The sequence below is a fragment of the Colletotrichum aenigma genome (genome assembly GCF_013390185.1).
Source record: "Colletotrichum aenigma strain Cg56 chromosome Unknown KSG_Cg56_contig02, whole genome shotgun sequence".
In the NCBI taxonomy this organism is placed as follows: Eukaryota; Fungi; Ascomycota; class Sordariomycetes; order Glomerellales; family Glomerellaceae; genus Colletotrichum; species Colletotrichum aenigma.
In genome coordinates, this window is record NW_023500908.1 from 1,746,505 (window position 1) to 1,767,922 (window position 21,418).

At 52.2% G+C, this 21,418-nt stretch overlaps 5 protein-coding genes across 5 annotated transcripts; 3 read left to right on the plus strand and 2 right to left on the minus strand.

The window, feature by feature from the left end:
* Positions 1 to 3,453: 3,453 nt before the first annotated feature.
* Positions 3,454 to 5,193, minus strand: SEO1-3 (putative transporter SEO1; the record flags this gene model as incomplete). The annotated part of the gene is made up of 5 exons (XM_037317751.1): positions 3,454 to 3,770; positions 3,824 to 4,302; positions 4,355 to 4,402; positions 4,461 to 4,871; positions 4,928 to 5,193. The coding sequence occupies 5 exons, from the start codon at positions 5,191 to 5,193 to the stop codon at positions 3,454 to 3,456; spliced, it is 1,521 nt and encodes a 506-aa protein (XP_037182706.1).
* A 2,979-nt stretch (positions 5,194 to 8,172) lies between these two features.
* gfo (Glucose--fructose oxidoreductase) lies at positions 8,173 to 9,249 on the minus strand (the record flags this gene model as incomplete). The annotated part of the gene is made up of 1 exon (XM_037317752.1): positions 8,173 to 9,249. The coding sequence occupies one exon, from the start codon at positions 9,247 to 9,249 to the stop codon at positions 8,173 to 8,175; it is 1,077 nt and encodes a 358-aa protein (XP_037182703.1).
* Positions 9,250 to 10,645: 1,396 nt separating this feature from the next.
* bglI-2 (putative beta-glucosidase I) lies at positions 10,646 to 13,416 on the plus strand (the record flags this gene model as incomplete). The annotated part of the gene is made up of 5 exons (XM_037317753.1): positions 10,646 to 10,783; positions 10,837 to 10,884; positions 10,972 to 11,938; positions 11,993 to 12,663; positions 12,715 to 13,416. The coding sequence occupies 5 exons, from the start codon at positions 10,646 to 10,648 to the stop codon at positions 13,414 to 13,416; spliced, it is 2,526 nt and encodes an 841-aa protein (XP_037182704.1).
* A 417-nt stretch (positions 13,417 to 13,833) lies between these two features.
* sfnG-0 (FMNH(2)-dependent dimethylsulfone monooxygenase) lies at positions 13,834 to 14,772 on the plus strand (the record flags this gene model as incomplete). Its single annotated transcript, XM_037317754.1, has 1 exon — positions 13,834 to 14,772. One exon carries the CDS (start codon positions 13,834 to 13,836, stop codon positions 14,770 to 14,772), a length of 939 nt encoding a protein of 312 aa, XP_037182701.1.
* A 1,425-nt stretch (positions 14,773 to 16,197) lies between these two features.
* CGCA056_v002497 (uncharacterized protein) lies at positions 16,198 to 17,968 on the plus strand (the record flags this gene model as incomplete). Its single annotated transcript, XM_037317755.1, has 5 exons — positions 16,198 to 16,446; positions 16,513 to 16,549; positions 16,612 to 16,679; positions 16,742 to 17,106; positions 17,173 to 17,968. 5 exons carry the CDS (start codon positions 16,198 to 16,200, stop codon positions 17,966 to 17,968), a joined length of 1,515 nt encoding a protein of 504 aa, XP_037182702.1.
* Between the last annotated feature and the right edge of the window lie 3,450 nt (positions 17,969 to 21,418).

The window sequence follows — 21,418 nt, forward strand, 5'->3', positions numbered from 1 at the left end:
TTATATATAAGGGTAAGAATGTCCAGCAGTAGTGGTTCCCTCTTGAACTGACGCTATATGAATCCTGGAAGTTCACAGTTACAGAAAACGGGTGGACTTCAGACTCTATAGCTGTTAAGTGGTTAACAGAGGTCTTCATCCTTTCAACCCAGCTGTTACGACCCGTTAGGCACAACACGTTGGAACAACCCCGCCTGGGATCTCGGCGGCTAACGCGGAACATATGTAAGCAGTGACATAAGTGTAACCAGAAACCATCGGAAAAGGAAGAACTATGGTATAGGTCACGTGACTTTGGGAACAGTACGGACATAAGACAAGGATGGATATGTTAGATATGAGCTATCCTAGCTATCCATGGATATGTTGGATATAAGCTATCCCAGCTATCCAGCACCGTAAGGAACTGTTTGGAACCTGTATATAGCATAACCCTGAGCCTAGCTTATGGTCAGACCTCCATAGCTCTTCAGCAATCAACTTAGTATTCATCCTCATGGATACTCTCAGCTTACCTTCACTGCGAATTACTTATTAAGTCTAAGACTGATCACCTTAGCCTCTAAAGACCGATCTACTACCAGCCTACAACCTATGACCAGACCACGACCCCAGTATACTGTTATAACGTGTCAATCCCCAGCTTCTGTTAGCAGACCCTACTGTCGGATAGCTGACCGTAACACCAGCTAGGGGACCCCTCAGAGGCTAGATTATTGATCTTGGATGGTTATAGAAGCTATGAGACTACTTCTTTTATGTATATATGCTTTAGGAATAAGATACACTTGCTGTTCTTGCTAGCATACATGTTACACGTCCTTCAGCCACTTGATCAGTTGGTTTTTGGGCCCCTTAAGGCATTATTTAAGAAGGAGCTTGGATTACTAGCTGAATGGGATGCTGGTATAGTTGTGGGCAAGAGAAACTTTGTTATATGCTATGGCAAGGTGCGTAAGGCAGCCCTGATAAGCAAGAATATTATTAGTGGCTGGAAATGGACTGGTTTGTGGCCTGTCAGTATAGCTAGACCCCTTATGAGCCCTCTGCTGCTTGAGAACACGTCAACCCCTGCCAAACCAGCTGGTCAGGTCTGCAAAGGGCTCTCTGATGGTAAAGTAAGCGAAAAATAGGCGGCAGATATATCAGCAGTCCCTTAGTTAACCCCTAAAAAGAGGGATAAGCTTCAGGATCAGTTCAGCCTGTTCAGTAAGCTGGATAACAATAAGCATACATAGCGCCTGCTTTTTCAGAAGGTTTAAAAGGGCTTTAATGAGAAGGCATACTAACTAGCAGTAGCCTAACAAAAAATTGAGGCACTATAAGCAGAGGTTGATGCCAGTAGGGTTAGGAAACAGAAGAAGGTCAAAATGAGCCTAAATTCAAAGTTTGCTGATATTAAGGCTATTTGGAGGGCTTAAATCGAGGCGGGCGAACTTGAAAGTAGCATAGATGAATCTAGTGAGTCTGAAAACCCTAGTGACAGCGAAAGTTGCATCGTCGTGGCATCACAATACATATAAATATTAGTTGAAGTTGATGTGTATCAATGTGAGGGCATCGAAATTAGGGGTGCCGAGAAGTGGGGGGTGCCGAGAAGTGGGTGTCGCACGTTAAGTCGGCCTTTTCGCGATTCCCATGACTATGTATGCAGCTACTAATTTCGCGGCCACAGCGCAACATTTGCTTTCTTCTCCAAGACAGACAATGGAGAGATTCTGAACAGGTAAGGGTTCAGTCGGTAAATCGGCCTTGGCATTACCTGACCTGTTCGAAGATTTAGTGAGGATATGCAGCTGCTGGATATGGACTTACCATCAAACTTGTTGAACTATACATCAAGTGAGTATCAGAGACGTCTTCCACAGAAGCTGTCAACTAACAATAGTTTCTCGTAGCCGGAGGAACAATACTTGCTAAGGTTATCATCCTGGTCGTATTCTCTCAGTATCTCGGAGCCACCCTACCGTTCCTTTGCGCCATACTCTACATGCTGCAACGCTTCTATCTCCAGACATCGCGACAGGTCCGTCTCCTCGGTATTGAGGCGAAAGCGCCTCTTTACACCCACTTTTCCGAGTCGGTGACCGGAGTTGCTACAATTCGGGCCTTTGGGTGGCAAGAACAATACCAAGAGCGCAATTACAAGCATGTTGACGAATCGCAGAGACCCAGATACACCCAGGGCTGTATCCAGGCGTGGCTCACTTTTGTTCTTAACTTGATCGTAGCCATCCTGGCAGTGATTCTGGTTGTTATTGTCGTAACGTGGCACCACAAGTTTAGCGCTGGAAGCGTCGGTGTCAGCCTCGTTATGATCATTGGCTTCAGCGAGGTGTTGGCTCGTCTCATTCAAAGCTGGACAAAGCTGGAGTCCAGTATCGGTGCGGTCGCTAGAGTGAGACGATTCGTATCGGACACTGAAACTGAGTCGGCGGCTGGAAGATGGACACCGCCAGTGAACTGGCCGCAAACCGGAGCTGTGACGTTTTCGGACGTTGTGGCGTCTTATGGGTAAGGACTACTTGTAACCTCTTGACTCAATTTGATGGAATGGTACAGCTAACCCCTCGGTAGGTCTGACGCTTCACCTGTTCTCAAGAAACTATCGCTAGCTATCGGAGGCGGCCAGCATGTGGCGATTTTCGGCCGATCTGGAAGTGGCAAAACCTCCTTGGTCATGACTTTGCTACAAATGACAGACATCAAAGAAGGGAGTATCGACACTGACGGAGTTAATGTCTCGACCCTGCTGCAATCCGAGCTCCGCGCATCCATCAATGTCATTCCCCAGGATCCATTCTTGATGTCTGGGACTATTCGCTTCAACCTCAACCCTTATGGAAATAGTCTAGATGACGACAGGTTCGTTGAAGCACTTGGAAGAGTTGGCGTTTGGTCACTCGTGCAAGATCAGGGTGGTTTGGATGTAGAAATGAACGTCAACGCGTGGTCAGCTGGCCAGAAGCAACTTCTCTGCTTGGCCAGAGCCATGCTACGACAATCAAAAGTTTTGATATTGGATGAGGCAATGAGCAGGTAAGTGCTCTGACGAGAAAAATGTCATCATGCAGTTACTAACATTTCCTCAAGTGTGGACAGTGAGACAGAGGCAATAATGCAGGATATAGTTGATTCTGACTTCAGAGACTGTACAGTTCTTGCCGTAATGCACAGGCTCAAGCACGTCACCCACTACAACAAGGTTGCCCTGTTGGGAGATGGAAAACTTCTCGAGTTTGATACCCCGGAATCTCTAATCTCTGGAGAGACACAGTTCGCCGAGATGTTCAAGATGAAAGCAAACTAACATGTTATCGGTTGACTTCGGCTCTTTCTTTATGGCAGGACTCTCATTTTTTGCACTGAATTGAATCATCTACTCTGCGGAGTCTACCCTGCCCAGAATGAGCAAAAGGATTGGATTATTCCTACGTCGGCCAGTGATCCGAATCAAACCTTAGCCTCCCGTGTTTCGTAGTGCTCCTGCTCAACCACTGGTACATCTTCTGCGAGGCAGCGACGTTTTGCCTCCCTCCTGCTTAGATAAAGTATGAGGAGAATCATGAATAGTTGCGCAACGGTCGTGCCTAGACTACTGCGGAACCCAAGTATCCATCGCGGGGCACCTGTCGCTGGGAAAAGCGCGACTTGTGCTCCAGCCATGATACCCTGTCCTATTGCGTTCATGCTTGCCGTTACTACTGCGCGCTTCTCTGCATCGTTTGACATGATAGTAGTGGCCCAGCCCATCCCCATGGGAGACAGTGCTGTGTACAAACGTTAGAGTCTCGCGGTGGAACGATGTTGAGGAAGAACTTACGAGCAATAAACCCTTGTAGCATGAAGGCGGCTAGCCTACCGCTCTCGCCCACGTCCCAAACGTTAAGTAGGATCATTCCAACGAACACGGGGATTGTTGTTACGAAGGCGGGAATCCAAAACTCACCGAGTCGGTCCGCCGCTACTCCGGCAATGAGGGCAGCAACTATCATAATTGCAGACGTGATTGTCGGCAGGGTGTTGACTTGAACAATGGAGTAGAGCTCTGGGCTGTTCGCACGGAGATAGAGGGAAAACGGCTGTCCTCCAGGAACGAAGTTCATATCAAACAGGGTCCACAAGGTGACGAACGCATAGAAACGCCACCGACCAAGCACCCGCTTGAAAATGCTTGCTGATAGCTGGAGCTGAGGTGGGGTACTTGAGCCTTCTACGCTCTTCTGTGTAATCTTGAAGTCGGCGTTCGTAAGAGTGAAGGGCTTCTTGCGAGATGGAACATCGGGGAAGATGACGAAACCACTGTGAGAGATCAGTACGTGAGATAGTAGCCAAAGTCAGATGCTGCTCTTACAAGAATGCGATTCCGAGGGTAATAATGCCGTCGACAATGAACAGCCACCTATGTTCGTCATTAGCATGAGTATCTCCTCTGCAGAAGAAACACTCCGGTTGCATACCTCCACCCTGCCATCCCATGTACTCCGCTGAGGTTTGTATACGCAGCTGCCTGCAGATAGCCGGCGAACATCGTTCCCAATGGCGATGAAATGAAGAATAGGGCGACTCTTCGTGCCACTTCAGTTTTCTTGTACCACGAACCAATCACGTAGATCGTCCCAGTGAAGGAGCAGCATTCGAAGAGTCCAACGAAGAAGCGTAGAGCATATATGGCCTTGACATTCTTGACAAACGCTAAGCCCAGCGTCGCGAGTCCCCAACCAAGCTCAAGCGAAGGCAGTACGAGATTTGCGGGATATTTTGTGAGGAAATAACAAGCCGGAATCATAGCGCCACAGTAAGATGCCCAGAAGGTCGCAGTGATGTAGTTCAGCTCGTTGCCCCACATCCCAATTTCTTCCCTCATCCCACTGGTGATCAAAAGTCAGAGAGTTTTCATACCGATGAAGCATTGGTATGAGCTTACCTCACGTAGGCATTAGTGAGAGATTGCTGATCCAGATACTTGGTGAAGAACGATAGACAGCCGAATATGAGGATCGATAGGTCCAACTTCAATACCACTAGCTTTTCCTCGCTTGGCATGTCGGACGGGTACCATCCGATCAGACTCATAAAGCGAATCCATAGATTCTCCTTCAATGGTCTGGATATGTCAGAGTCACTGGCTGCAGAGCGTTCGGCGATAGACTCTGAACCATTTGCCGCACGCTGTTCATCGTAAACCGCCATGGTCACTTTGCAGCTTCTGTGTGAGGATCGAAAGACGGCAGGATAAGTCCTTCTCGATAAAGTTCAAGATTTCGGGATTTTTTTATTTATCGCTGTATATGCCCATGTTGTAGGGCCCTGTGATCACGCAAACACGTCGCAGTATGACAGTAGCCGTAACCGCACCGGCATACGGACTATGCTACTCCGCAGGTATTCCAATGGTGTGCAGCGAGCTTTCAAGTCAACCAATACCATGACCCGACAACGATCGATGTCGGGCACTTTCCGACGACTCTCACTCAAAGATCGAATTCATCAATCCACTTCGCTGTCACTTGCAACCAAACATGACCCCCGCATACAAGCAAGACCTCCGAAGTCGCGTGGCAACAGGGATTAGGCGCGACTAGGGCTATGATGCGAGATTCTCCATCATGACGTTAAGCTAGGCATATCCAGCTTGCCAAATCCCACCGATTGTGAGACGGATAACAGAACTGGAATGTTTGAGTGAAAGATGGGAAATTTATTTCCCATGGAAATGTTTGCATATGGAAACATTCAGTATAACTTTGTTGAATTTGAATCTAATTTTAACCCAGTGCCGAAGCTCTCAGAAAATGATGTCGCCCATCAAATTTGGTGCCATGTCGCAATGACAATATGTAATCACGTCATTTAAGAAGGAACAAATCAGCCACCTATCGGTCTCCCTGCTGTCGGATGACAATTTGCCTTGGTATAAGTTGCCTGTCTCGCCCCAAAGCAATAGTTGACTTGCCTCAGAACATCACCCGTTCTTGGAAAGCCATCTGCGTCAGCACGGTGATGTGGGGAAGAAATCTTAACAGTAACGTCCCGCACCCACTTTCCGGACACCCCCTCATTCCGGACACCTAAAAATGCCTCAATAAAATCTTTCTCTTACAACTTTGATCCTGAATAGCTTCACCACCTTAATCTCACTTATTTCCATCTTTATCTAACATCTTCTTCTAGACCATATGAGTCAATATACAGAGTATGAGATTAATCAGGCTCTTAATGCGATCTCTAATGGGCTTAGCGTGCGAAAAGCTGCATTGCAGTATGGGGTCCCAAAGTCTACTCTTTATGATCGTATCCAAGGCACCCAATCAAGAGATATTGCCTTCTCAGATCTACAGAGGCTCTCTCCAACCCAAGAAAGCCATTTGGCTGAATGGATTCGAATCCAGGCTGCCCTAGGCCTACCACCAACCCATCAACAACTCAAGGAATTCGCTGAGCGTATCCTACAGATCCATGGAGACGCCAAGCCTCTAGGGAAGAACTGGGTTCAGGCTTTTATCAAGAGAAACCCATCTGTAAGGGTCTAGAGAAGCAGAGCAATTGATTCCCAGCGCATCAACGGAGCCTCAACTAATGTCATCAGGCAATGGTTCAAGCACCTCGCCATCCCTGAGATCATAGCCATTAAAGCCTCCAATCGATACAATATGGATGAGTCTGGTATTCTGGAAGGCAGAGGATCAAATGGGCTTGTTCTTGGATCATCAGAAACTCGTTCTATCCGCAAGAAACAGCCTGGATCGCGTGCTTGGACATCTCTGATTGAGTGTATCTCTGCAACTGGCAAGGCACTGCCTCCACTTGTTATATATAAGGGCAAGAGTGTCCAGCAGCAGTGGTTTCCTCTAGATCTGACGCCATACGAATCCTGGAAGTTCACAGCAACAGAAAACGGGTGGACTTCAGACTCTACAGCTGTTAAGTGGTTGACAGAGGTCTTTATACCTTCTACCCAGCCAGCAGACCCCTCAGAGGTCAGATTGTTGATCTTGGATGGTCATGGAAGCCATGAGACTACTGCTTTCATGTATACATGCTTCAGAAACAAGATACACTTGCTGTTCTTGCCAGCACACACGTCACACGTCCTTCAGCCACTTGATCAGTCGGTTTTTGGGCCCCTCAAGGCAGCATACAAGAAGGAGCTTGGATTACTTGCTGAATGGGATGCTGGTACAGTTGTGGGCAAGAGAAATTTCGTTGTATGCTATGGCAAGGCGCGTAAGGCAGCCCTGACAAGCAAGAATATCATCAGTGGCTGGAAATGGACTGGTTTGTGGCCTATCAGTATGGCTAGACCCCTCATGAGCCCTCTGCTGCTTGAGAACACTTCAACCCCTGCCAAACCAGCTGGTCAGGTCTGCAAAGGGCTCTCTGATGGCAAAGCAAGCGAAAAATTGGCGGCAGATACATCAGCAGTCCCTTGGTCAACCCCCAAGAAGAGGGATGAGCTTCAGGATCAGTTCAGCCTGTTCAGCAAGCTGGATAACGATGAGCATACGCAACGCCTGCTTTTTCGGAAGGTTCAGAAGGGCTTTGATGAGAAGGCATACCAACTGGCAGTAGCCCAGCGAAAGATTGAGGCACTACAAGCAGAGGTTGATGCCAGTAGGGCCAGGAAACGCAAGAAGGTCAAAATGAGCCCAAATTCGAAGTTTGCTGATATTGAGGCTATTCGGAGGGCTCAAATCGAGGCGGGAGAACTTGAAAAAAGTATAAATGAATCCAGCGAGTCTGAAAACCCTAGTGATAGCGAAAGTTGTATTGTAGTTGCATCAGAATAGCAGAAGTCCTAGGTTTAAGTTACTGCGTTGATATATGGGGGCATAATTTTTGGGTGTCCGGAATGAGGGGGTGTCCGGAAAGTGGGTGCGGGACGTTAGCTATAACAGCGACAGTAATAACCACTACTACTACTAAGACGACGACGACGATGACGACGACGATGTCGATATAAGCGATGATGGTGAAGTAGTCGGTATATTATAGGGAAAATAGGCGGCCTCATCTTTATATGTTGCACGTTTAAATCTTTTGTAAAGATCACCATATGGCTTGAACATACGACCCCAATAGCAAAGCTTGAAGTCTGAGCCTGCTGCAATGACGTTGGCCACGAAGACCATGCTTGATCTTTTGGGGGATCCCACGAAACTTGATTCGAGACTATTCAAGAAGGTCTAAGGTTTTGCCTTGCTTCGCAGACTCCACGGCCGTGTCGATGATGCGCTGGGCGGTGAAACAGAGCATGGGATCTAGGGGCCCGGTGACCGGTATGCCGTTCTTCTTGCAGTGGAGAACATACTCAATCGGATTGCGGTATGGACTTTGCAAAACGTCAGCAGGGATGCTGGTGACCTCGCGTCGGTCCTTGCTCTGGACGCCTACGTGCGGATCATAGTCATAGCTCGAAATCGTGCCCTCGGTACCGACCACCACGAACCCGCACCTGGGCTGTGGCTGGATGGTCCATGGGTCGGTGAAGGTGCCCCAGCGGGTCTCAAACTTCGACAGCCCTGTGGCGTACTGGCAGATGGTGATAGAGTGCTCGTCGACCTCGATTCCCTCGCCAGCGGACGTCACCGTGGTCACCTTCAGGGGCGCGCGTCCGTCCATGAACCACGTCCCCAGGGTCGCCCCGTACCCGAGATAGTCCAGTAGCGATCCGCCTCCGGACTCCTTCTTGTACCACCAGGAGTCCGACTTCTTCCGCTGCACCTCATTATTAGAAACCTCAACCTTGTCGGCGAGGTGGTAGAGTGGACCGCAGTTCCCGCCGTAGTAGTGTACTTGGGTGACCTGTCCAATCGTCCCCTCGTCAATCAGCCGTTTCGTCGTGACGTGGGCCGGGAACCATCTTGAAGGCCAGTTGATCGCAAGTCGCGTTCCGGCACCATCTCTGGCCTCCAGCATCCGCCTCGCGTCTCGGAGGTTAGCCGCGAACGGCTTCTCCATCAAGACATCCACCCCGAAGCTGGAGCACTCCTCGTAGGCAACGGCGTGATCCGCAGTCGCTGGGCAGAGGACGACGAGGTCGGGCTTGGTCTGGCGAATGCACTCCCCCACGTCAGTAAAAACTAGCTCCGGCGCGATACCAAAAGCCGCGACCGCGGTCTTCGTCCGATCCGCCTGGCGATCGCAAACGCCCACGATGTCGACATCGGGATGGTCAAATGCGTTTCGCAAAAGATCGCCCATGTGCATGTGGTCGAAATTAATGCCAGTTACTCTCCAGCGCGCCATCGTGAAAGCTTGAAATCAGGGGGCTTTGAGGCATTCTATGCAGTAAGCAGAAACTAGAGCAAACAAGACAGAGCTGTTGAACGGAATATGTCATCTTTCAGCTGACGTGTACAGTGCGTAAACCACCCTCTTGGAATTAGCACAGTAGCCTGATATATATCTCGATAGCTCAAAAGTAATGGCAAGCATAGGTAAGCACAAAGATGACTACGTCGCATCTAACAAATCTCCTGGTGATCTTGTCAGCTTTGATAAAAGTGATGGACCCCGGAAACCTTTAGTTAGTAGAATATTTACAGCATACGATAGCTGTCTCGCCAAATATTGACGGACTAAATGATCTAAATGTGAGAATTATATGGTTACAAAAACGTTGAAAAATGCTCCTGACATATTATTTTGAGGTGCCTCGGGAGTACATATTGAGCCGGCTGTTTGGTCTGGCATTCAATAGCCAAAATCCGGCATCCTGGCCAAAAGCGGAAAGCTATCAACCCTACGAGTGAACTTCTACCGGCTTGACATCAGTTTTCCCCTTGCCGATGATCCCTAATGCGGAATGATTAAATCAAGCCTGGCTCCGATGGAATGTGACTCTTTCGGCAGCCATCAGGTCGATAGAAGCCAACCGAGATTGACATCGAGATTAATCTGGTAGGGCCAATAGCGATGGCGCAGACCTATCTCAATTGCAGACAGAGCTCGATTTAGTCCGGGACTTTAGCAACGTCTATGGCGAACCTTCATGGCATTATCTGTCACGGTATGAGATCGTCGAAGGGCGTCAGCGACGTATTAGAGTCTCGGTGTTTACAACCTTTCATTCTATCGCCGAAGTTTACCCCATCTCAAAGCTTTCTTGGCATACATCCAGACGGGACTTCATATTTCCGTGCAAACCCCAATGTTGGCGGAGAGTCCGCTGACAGGGGGTTTACTCCAATGGAGTCAGCGGCATTGGCATTCGCCGTGTTGAGCCAGTCACGGCGCCCGGGTACACTTCGGCCGGCGTATTTGTGGAGCCCCGTGGGCTCCGACAGTGCTCCGACAGGGTTCCGGAGGTTGCGAGTTTAGCCTAAATACCCGAGAGGCACTGTCTTGGAGCAAACTGCGGCGCCTTTTTGCTGACGCATGACCCCCGACTCCCGCAATTCCGTCTCATTTTCCGACGCAACTCCGGATCAGGAGAGTACCATGGTACCGGAGGCGTCAGATGAGATTCAGATTCTTAGATCCTGTGATCCATTGAAAGAAACTCTCTGATTCAAGAAGTCGGCTAGGACGCTGGACTTGTACTTCAACTTCGTTAGATCCGATCGAATTCATCAGAGTACCTCTCAGTACCAGTCCAAGTTCAAACCCGCGTTACCCGGTACTTGTGCACCCCGAATTCGCCATGGCCATCGACCACAATCCACTTGATGTGGAAGGCTTGATAAGCCAACTCACACTGGAGGAAAAGATTGACTTGCTTGCCGGCCAAGGGTCATTCAGGACAACGGGTCTCCCTCATCGCGGAATTCCAGCCTTGATAGTGAGTTGCGGCATCATCTAGAGCGGGGGATTAACTGTCTTACCATAATCCAGACATCGGACGGTCCTCATGGAATTCGCGGTCGTCGAGCTTTCCATCGGGTGAGTACTCCGAAGCAAAGTGATTACAAGTGAAGCGTACAGATTGTGGGCTACACACAATATTCGAACTGGGCTAAGTGACTCCAGAACCCGAGTCCCATGTTGCCCTCCGCAACCGGCATGGGAGCCACCTTCAACAAAGAGCTGCTTCACAAAGTCGGAAACCTCTTGGGGGAAGAAGCCAGGGCTCGAGGTGTCCACGTTCTTCTGGCACCCACAATCTGTCTCCAAAGATCCCCCCTGTTTGGCCGTGGCTTCGAAGCCTTCGCGGAAGACCCTTATTTGAGCGGCATTCTGGGAGCAGCGTATATCAATGGCGTCCAGGAACGCGGAGTCGCGACTAGCGTGAAGCACTACGCTGCCCACGATCAATCCGACAACTCCATTGAGGACAACGTCTGCATGACGCAGCGCACACTACGAGAGGTCCACATGATGCCTTTCCAGCTGGTCATGCGAGACTCGGACCCTTGGACATTTATGACCTCCTACAACAAAATCAACGGGATCCATGTCAGTGAAGACCCCTTACTCATGAAGCAGATTTTGAGGGATGAATGGGGCTTCAAGGGCCTGGTGATGAGTGACTGGTTCGGAACTTACAGCACCTCGGAAGCAATTAACGCGGGCCTTGATCTGGAGATGCCCGGGCCCACGCAGTGGAGAGGGAAGTGTCTCAGTTTGGCTGTCAACAGTCGTAAGGTGATGCGTACGACGCTCGACGAGTGCGTTAGAAACGTACTAAATCTCACCAACAAGGTCATGGATACGAAACCTGAAGGCTACTTCTTTGCTTCAAATACGCCGGAGCAGCAGGCCTTGATCCGGAAGTTGGTTTCCGAGAGCATTGTGCTTTTGAAGAACGATCGAGGGGTGCTACCTATCAAAGGCTCAGAAAAGAAAACGATTGCGCTCATCGGAGATCACGTCAAGAACCCCGCCTTGAGCGGAGGTGGGAGCGCTGAGGTCGAGCCTTATTATTCCGTCACGCCCTACGACGCCATCATAGAGGAGGCAGGGAAAGAGAACGTTGCGTACGCTCTTGGTTGCCATTGTAAGTCATGACCTGGCGATTTCGCATAAAGACTGCCCACTGACCCCTCCTTAGCCTTCAGATTCAGCCCCCTTCTGAAAAACCTCAAACCCCTGAATGCTGAGGGCTTCGGGTGGTCAGTCGAGGTCTTTGGAGAGAACCCAGATGAGAACCCCAATGCCGAGGTTCTGCTCTCAGCAACCGCAGAGAAAGAGCTAATTGACGTTCCCGAGAGCTTTCATGCAACTTTGCCAAAGAAGTTCTACGCCAGGGCCCGCGCCGTGTACACGCCAGAAATCGCCGGCCCCTTCCGCTTTGGCTTCAGCACATCAGGAAAGGGCAAGGTGAGGCTTGACGGCAAGGAAGTCATTGATCTGTGGACGGAACAGCCACCCAAAACTGGTCCCACGCCATTTTTCAACAGGCTTTCGATGGAGAAGTTCTGTGACACAACGCTTACTGAGGGTAAATCCATCAACATCGAGGTCATACAGGTGAACGAGGACTTGGCTGGTGGTGTCGGTACAGCTCTCACCCTCGCCGGTCGCGTGGGTGGCTTTGAAATCATCGACGAGGACCTTGCCATCAAAGAGGCAGCCGACCTGGCGGAGAGCGTTGATGTTCCGATCGTCGTCACGGGTCTCTCGTCCGACTTTGAGTATGAGGGTGCTGATCGTAAGCACCTGAGGTTGCCTGGCCGTGTGGACGACTTAATCCAGGCCGTTCTTGCAGCTAACACTAATGCAGTGAGTAAATCTCCCGATGCCATTCAGACCACATGAGTAACCAAACTTCAGATCATCGTCACGCAATCTGGCTGCCCTATCGAGATGCCATGGGAGTCACAAGCTTCTACACTGGTCCACGCGTGGTTCGGTGGACAGGAAACCGGCCACGGGCTCGCAGACATCCTTTTCGGCAAGGAGAACCCGTCCGGCAGACTCTCGCAAACGTTCCCGAAGTCCGTAAAACACGCGCCCGCCTACCTCAACTTCTCAAAGACGGACTACGACATCGTTTACGGCGAGGGCGTCTTCATCGGCCACCGGTACTACGAAGTCGTCGACCGCGATCCGCTCTTTTATTTCGGACATGGCCTCTCGTACTCGAAGTTTGAATACTCTAAGCTTCAGGTCCCTAGCACGTTTGAGGCGTCAGCGGGACACAAGATGACGATCTCTGTGGATGTCACGAACAAAGGCCCTTACGACGGTGACGAGGTGGTCCAGATCTACATCCACGATCCCGAGAGCACCCTCCAGCGTCCCGTTCGGGAACTGAAGGCTTTCACGAAAGTGCATCTGGCTGCGAACGAGACAAAGACTGTCGAACTTGTCCTTGACAAGTATTCGCTTTCATACTGGTCGCAAGAGCGGTCGAAGTGGCTGGCAGAGGCTGGAGAGTATGTGGTAATTGTTGCGTCCAGCTCAAATCCGAAGGACGAGATTCAACGAGCCAGTTTCCATCTGCCAAAGACCTTCTTCTGGGAGGGTGTTTAGAATAGCTCTTCATGTGTTTATGAGCCCACCGGCTTCCCTGACTTGAGTGTCTAGACAAGCGCCACTTTACAATACAATTAGAGTCTTTTCCCCCAGCTCATGATGACTTCCTACATGTGCCGACTCGGAGAGAATGAAGCAGAGGGCACCCAAAATCTCCGGGTCGGAATACCGATGGCGTGCTCGAAGTTAGCCGACGGCGGCGATAAGCTGTGCTGATCGGACGATTACATGCAGGTTGCGATTTCGACATCTCTCCTCACTCATGCGTGATCACCAACTTACATAACTAGCACGACTTACTGAACATAGGTATTATCGTTCACACCCCAACTTACGATGTAGGAACGTGCTTTGTATCAAAGTACATGAGAACCAGTCACTTTCCGAAAGCATCACATTAGTACACCCCTCAGAATGTCCGCAACATCAGTCCGCGAGGGCGGCCCAACCCTCAAAGGCCCCTTCGACTTCCCCTCCTCCCCCCTCTCCAAAGCATCCCGCCAGCCCCTCCTCCTCGGTCTCTTCCTCAACCTCCAAGACATCAAGATCTCAACCCACCCAACCAGCAACACCTGGACCTTCGACTACAACCTCGACCTGGTCCGCAAGGCCGAAGCCCTCGGCTTCGAGCTCGCCTTCAGCCGCACGCAGTGGCTGCCCAAGGGCGGCTACGACGGCGAGGCCTCGCTCGACGCCTTCGTCGCCCTCGGCGCCATGGCCGCCGTCACGCGCTCCATCCTGCTCATCTCCACGATGCACGTGCTCTACGGCCCGCTGCACCCGCTGCACATTGCAAAGTACGGCGCCACGCTGGACCACGTCGCCAAGGGCCGCTGGGGCATCAACGTCGTGACGGGCCACCGCGCGGTCGAGCACGAGATGTTTGGGCGCCAGCGCATCGAGCACGACAAGCGCTACCAGATGGCCGGGGAGCTGTTTGACGTCGTGAACAGTCTGTGGGGCGAGACGGAGAACTTGTCGTACCAGGGCAGGGTGTCGCCGTGGCAGCTGGAGAATGCGTGGATCACGCCCAAGACGGAGTTTGGCAGGCCGATTCTGATCAACGCCACGGGGTCTCCTGCCGGGATTGAGTTTGCGGCGCAGTATTCTGACCTGATCTTCATCACGTCGCCTGGGACAGCGAATATTGAGAGCGCATTGGAGACGCTGCCGGCTCATATTGCCACGATAAGGGAGGTTGTCAAGTCTAAAGGACGCGAGGTCAAGATCATCATCAACCCCATCATTGTATCTCGAGATACGCCCGAAGAGGCATGGGCGTACGCTAGGAGCATTGCCGAGGGCACGAAGGTGTCGCCCCTGGTGAAGAAGGCAGGATTGCGGGTTGACTGAATAGTTCAAGCCTCATTCCTATTTACCTCCCTCCCAGAAAGGCTGGTCACTCATTAGACTTCGTGTGAAGAGAGCAGATTTATACAGATAAGGAGTTCGGCTTAATCTCTGATTTTCTCATGGACAAGAACTATGTGCAGTAATCTTGGAGGTCCCGGCCCGGATTCCAATCTGCTTCCGAGAACAACTCATAATCTCAGTGAAGAGCAAAAAGGAAAACGACGATCTTGAGCATCACTATATATAGTCCATGCTGGCCATCCCGGCCCGAGATGTCGGGATCCGCAGCCATCCGCCGGGAATCTCCAAATCGAGCAATTGCTGCGTTTTATTGTAATGCAAACCACATCCGCGAACCTCTCGCGACCCGAGCAGCTGGCCGCCCAAAGTCCAGTCCCCAAATCCCTCGCAAAGCGCCACGCCGCCACACGCAGAAGCATCGTCCCAATAGCGCGGGCGATCCCCCCGGCCCCATCTGCGTCATGTGGCTTGTTTGACAGATCGATCACATTTGGATCTTGACATGTTAAGAGTAGATCCCGCCATTAGACTCCTCTTTCTCGGTCGAGTCAGGTGTTGACAACCTCTTCGTCCGACCGAGCTCGAAAAAAGGAGTTCTCCACGCCAGAATTCCTGGGGGGTCCTTCTCTGCGTGTGTGCCCAGCCTAGAACGACTGATGTCCTGATGATAAGCTTTTTTCGAGAGCCTGTCTCTGTCGAAACCAAACGCCTGCGGGAATGAAGTGAGACGACACGCTGTGATGCGGCGATAGCAGTGGGGCAGGGGGCAGCCGGTCTTCCGTCCCTCGCGAAAGCGTAGACAAAATGCCAAGACCGAATTTGACGACTTGCCTAGGTTGGAAGCGGAACGCCCTCCAAGGGATTTGTCTCGGGGTTTGGTTCTACAAAACGGGGTGCCGGCGATTGCTTTGCTTCCCTCGCTTCTTGTGTTATTGGGTGGGCGAATCGGCGGCCCATTTGCGGGTGGGTGGTCCTGAACCAAATCGCCGGATCCGGAAGACACGACGCACAACTCCGGGCGAGACATCTACCGAACGCGTGCGGTGCGACCCAGGACGCTCATTTGTAGCGCCAACTCTATCCAACGCCTTGCCTTTGCCTTTGCGGTCTGATATTACCCTTTGAGCGTGCCCCCTTCCTTGCTGCTGGCCAAGGGATCCTTCTCCCTTCTCTTCCTCCTTCCCCCCCTTCCAATCTGTTTCTCATTGCCGGGTGTGTTGATATTGTTTTCTTCGACGGCTACGAGGCCACAACCTCGCCAACACAAAACCACGCAGGAAAACGAAGGCGGGAAAAGCGAACCGACTTGGAGAGTCCCGTCACTCGAACGACGGGAACCACCACTCCCCAATGCCTTGCGCACGTCGGAGGTAGACACTTCACACGCCGCCGCCGCCGCCGCCAATGTTGATCTGGAACGGCACGGGGCCGGTGAAGGACATGGAGGCGAACAGCACCGACGACGCCTCGTCAGCGGCACCGTGGGAGGGCACGCTGCCGCCCGGCTCGCTTGACAGCCGCGCCGACGTGATCCTCGCGATCGGGATCGTCATGACCGTCGTTGCGGCTGTGTTCGTCGCGTTGCGGGTGTATGTGCGGGCGTTCATGATTAGGAAATGGGGGGCGGACGATACCCTGCTCGCGTCTGCTTTTGTAAGTGAGATGAGGTTTGGAAGATGGGGAGAAGAAGGTTTTTTAACGTCCGAGTGGAATGCGTAGATTGCCGTGGTTTTGCACAACTCCATGTTGTGCGTAGGTAAGAGACTATTACCAATCTCCCGTTTGCCGTGGGCATTTCGACTAATACCGCAACATCAGCGACAAGATTCGGACTCGGGAAGCACGTATGGATGAACTCCATCAACAACCTGATCAAAGGCCAAAAGGTACTTACCTCAAACAAAACCCGTCCAGCAATATCTCCAAGAAAGCATCTAACCCTAGTCAGATATCCCTCTTCGTCATCATCGTGTACCAGGTCGCCTTCGTCACCATCAAAATCGCCTTCCTCTTCCAATACCGCCGCGTCTTCCCGTACTCAAAAGTCGAGCTCCTGTGCAACATCGGCATCTGCTTCCTCGCCCTCTTCGGGATCCAGCTCCTGGTCTGCGCCGGCGTCAGCTTCGACCTCATCTACAAATACACCTTCTTCGACACGCCGATCAACGTCATGAGCTGGTGGATGGCCAACGCCTCGATACACCTCATCACCAATGTCCTGATCTTCATCATCCCGATCCCCTTTCTGGGTCGTCTGCAAATGACGAGGACCCAGAAGCTCGCCCTTATTGCCAGCTTCGCGCTCGGCCTCCTGTGAGAACCCCCCCTCATTCTGCCATGTATGAAAGTAGGAGGGGACTGACGCATCAACCCCAAAAGCACCTGCGCCATCTCCATCATCCGAATCGCGACCATCCCCAAATCCTACCTTTCCATGGACCAGACATACAACCAAACTCCTACAATAGTCTGGTCCATCGCCGAGCTCTCCGTCGCGATAATCTGCTGCTGCATCCCCACCCTACGGCCCCTCTCCCGCCCGTCGCACTACTCCGCCAACACCACCGGCCCCCGCGAGTCCTTCATGAACCCCTTCCCGCCCCCTTCTGGCGCCGGCGTCCCGCGCATCAGCACCGCCAACACCGCCGACCGCGGCTCCTCCTCCATCAGCGGCGAATCCGACGTCGTCGTCATCCGCAAACCGCGCTCCAGCTTCTGGCACCGCAGCCGCAAACAAAGCGACAACTCGACCCTTAACGGCGACGTGGACGAGATCGAGCCGGTGCCCGTGCTCGCGACGGTGATGCGCACGCCGACGATACCCGTGACGCTCGTCACGACAGACCCGTCGTCGCCGGCCAGGGTGGAGATGCCGGTGCTGGAGATTAATGGGATGCGGCGGCCGAGCGAGGCAACGGTTAGTAGTGGCGGCATGCCACGGCGGACGAGGAGTGTGCGGAGTAGCATTGTAAGCGACGGGAGCCTGGGCGGGTTCGGCAGGGGGTTGGGAAGGAATCTGAGTCTGGGGAGGCATATGAGTGTTGCGCTGACGGAAAGGGACTCGGATGATGATGTGTATTATTTTGGGGTCAGTGAGGAAGAGGTTGACTTGGAGTGCCCGACGCCGCTTAGTCCGCCGCCGAAAAGTCGGCAGTCTCTGTCGGAGAGTCGGTGATGTTGATTTTTATATCTTGTATTACTACTAAATATTTCAGGAGCGGAGATTAGAGTGAAATGACTGTTTCGTCTTGAGTCGAAGTTATGAGTGCTACCAGTTTCGATAAAGCAGGCTTTTACCGTCAGGCATTGCTATGCAAATGTCGTTGTTATCAGTTTGGCATCAGCCGTGTTAGATAGACATGATGGTGAACACGATTCATGTGTCAAAGTCATGGCCTCTGCTCACTTCCTGTCCTTGGTTGTCATCGCGTTGACAGAAAGAAGGAAGCGCGACCCTCTCGTGCGTACGATGACTGCTCAGTGAGTGTTTCACAACATACATAGCGCCCTACTTGGGATTACGATTGATGTCGCCGCGACGGAATCAGTCGTCTCGTCTCAGTCACTCGCAGCACCGTGATAGACCGGCCTCCCATTCCTGTTGAACTAATACGGATAGCTTCGCCAACATGACGGCGTGTTCCGAAGACCATGTTGGCAGAGTTCTCTGGGCCGTTCAGAGATTTCTCATGGGGCAAGTAAGGGCGTCGGTCCTTCTCGTGGTCTATGAGTGAGCTTCCAGCCCCAAGTCACCCACGGAAGTATACTCGCATTGAAGCTGGAACGTTCAGCGGCTTCATGGAGGCCACCCACCGTGGACGACAAACAGACAGCCAACCATGAGCAGACCTCGGCACAATCAACCGGGCGGCGCGCGCTCCGACGGGTGGGTCCAGCAGACGGCCTCCCGTCACCGACCGGGGAAGAACTTCTCTCTGCCGGAGGGAAACCGCGGACGTTGACCCTCGAAATTGGCAATCTTGTCGGATGGCTCATAGTCTATTAGCATGACGTCGCCGTGTTGTGTTTCTTTCACGGCATCTAACGGGGAAAAGAGGCTGAGCTCTTTAGTGAGCAAACTCAACAGCCTTTCATAGTGTGCTGCGGCACCTTCCCACATACCGAGAGCTCTTTCACCGTTCGTATGGCGTAGCGTCGGCGTCGGGAGGGGAAAAAAAAAAAAAAAAAAAAAAAAAACCGACAAGTAACCGACCACTGGCCACAATTGAGGCTGATGAGCCCCAGCAGCGGAGGTTGAGAGCCTAGAACCAACCATCTGTGTTTTTTGGAACAAAGCAGCACCATCAGACGGCTTGAAGTTGCCGGCTGGGCTGATCCTTTAGTGGACGACGGCGTGGAGAGCTTGGGCGGCGAATGCACGGATGAGCGCCTAATGGCCTGCTGTGCTGCAGGCTGTAGGCAGACGCCTATTGGACGTCAGCGCTAGTATGGAAGGGGTGGCTCGCCGCCGACGGCATGTGTAGGTTGTAAACGCATGTTATATTTCTCGCGTGCGTATACGACAAACTGCTTTTGGCGACTATTGTTCGCTGTCGAGTGCGGTGCTCAAGTCACAGCACAGCATTGAAGAGCCAGTACGGTGGTTGGACAACGTCCAGCTGGCCAGACCGACGGGGGAGTTGTGGAACCCAGGAGAACGGAAGCGACGGTGGAAGCCTCTCACGCAACATCTGGGGCGGTCTGGGAAGCTCCCAATAAAGCCAGTGCTCTTTCGATCGCGTCTGAGCAAACGGTGGCCCCATTGAAAACGTTCAAGCTTTTTCGGACTTTGGGGCTGAGGCACCGAGTCTTCCTGAAGCAGTGAAAAAAAAACAAGGGAGCTCCAGTCTCCAGAGCTTCAAGGGCAAGCGAAGATCGAACCAAACACACGGCGTGCACCGTTCGAAACTGTGGGCAAAAAGTGGTGAGCCAATGGTCGGGGAAGGGTCCACTTGACGGAACTGCCATGACCCAATTTGGAACACTTCCACGCCTTCCATCAAGACGTCTCCACCACGAAGCGGAGCCGATTCCATTTCGCCAAGAGGGACTTGGAAGCTTCGCCACCACCAGGGGATCCGGCCGGTGAAAAGACGCGGGAATGAATGTCGATTTCGGGGAAGATCAATTTATCGTTTTCTTGGTTATTGAATGAGATCGAGTCGCGAGTCAGCCTGGGGGATATTTCGCTTGACAGTAGCGATGAGTTCTTTTTTTCTCGCAGAGACTGATAGGCGAAGTATCTCCTTCACCGTGTTTTGTGAAATGTACACTATATCGTCGGTGTACTTGTAATATCGCTGTGTCTTGGGTGCTGTCACGCCGTGAGGCGACGAGAGTTCAGACGGACAAAATTGGTGCTGAAATGCAGGGGAAGTGGATTCTTGGCACCACCATGAATCAAGGAGAAACATCCGCGAAGGCGCGTCATCGGTATCATGAGACCCAAGCTTGAGGAAGACGTCAACAAGAACGCACGCGGGCGGTATGTGGGAAAGCAAAACGTACAGACGAACAGGCCGATCCATGCCATTGCTTTCTGCCACTCTGGACTGTCCGAATGAAACCGTACCCAGGCAAACCGCGGTCCCGATGCCGCGTATCGACTCCACGAGGCGATGCAGTGCCGTCGGCGTCGACTAGCAGTTTGTTTTTTGCAGTTTTGCAGTCTCTCCAACTTTAAGAATTGCCGGCGCTGTGATGCGCCGCGGCTAGCAGCCGCATAAAGCTAACCCCTAAGAGGCGCATTGCTGGCTGCCACCTGCGTCCTCCGTCTCAAAGTGTTGCTGTTGGTGGCTGTTGTCTTCCCGCGCGTCAGCGTCAGACATTGGATGCCAGCTGCAGAGATCAGATTATTACAGGGACGAGGCCAAGACCCGGTCGGTGATGACTGTGCAAGTCTGGGCGAAATGAGTGCAATGTCGCCTCGCTCAACTGCGGCCCCTTTCTGCGAACATTGTAGCATTTTTTTGCGGGTGCGAAGCCCTGGAAGAAGCAAGATCTTCAGTCAGTCTGGTTCGCTGTGGAATACGATCGAGGGCCCTGTCCGTGGAACGGGCTGGCCATCGGGGAGAAGGCAACGTGAAGACTCACAGACGGGGAGAAGAGACGGCGTCGGCGTCGTCGGGGTCGGGGTCCGCTCAGTCTTCAGGGATCACAGTGTCCAGGTGCTAGACCTAGACCTAGACCTAGACCTGGACCTGGACCTGGAGCTGGACCTGAACCGTGGTGTCGAGCATTCAGGGGACACACGGGCTGCGGTGTCGCTGAAAGAGAGCCGTTTCCCTTGAAGTTGTGGCGTGTTGTAACCGGTAGTGGCCATGTTTGTACTGTGTGACGGTGACTGAGGGAGAGCCGACAGTTGCAACGACGGATGCCAAGACATGAGTCGACGGACGAATCAATCTCGATCAGGGCCAGAGTGGAAAATCGGAGGCCCAGTCAATGCTAGCAGGCTGGCTCCAATCATCGGGCGAGGTGCTATTTTGTGCGAGGCATTGCTGAAGCACATTCGTCGCCGGACCCCGTGTGCTTGCATCTGGAAGGGCCGGCAAGGGTGTCGAAATCAAGAAAGAAACCCAAGCATCAAGCGATCAACTTGGGCGCCTCCACGTGTCGATGGTGG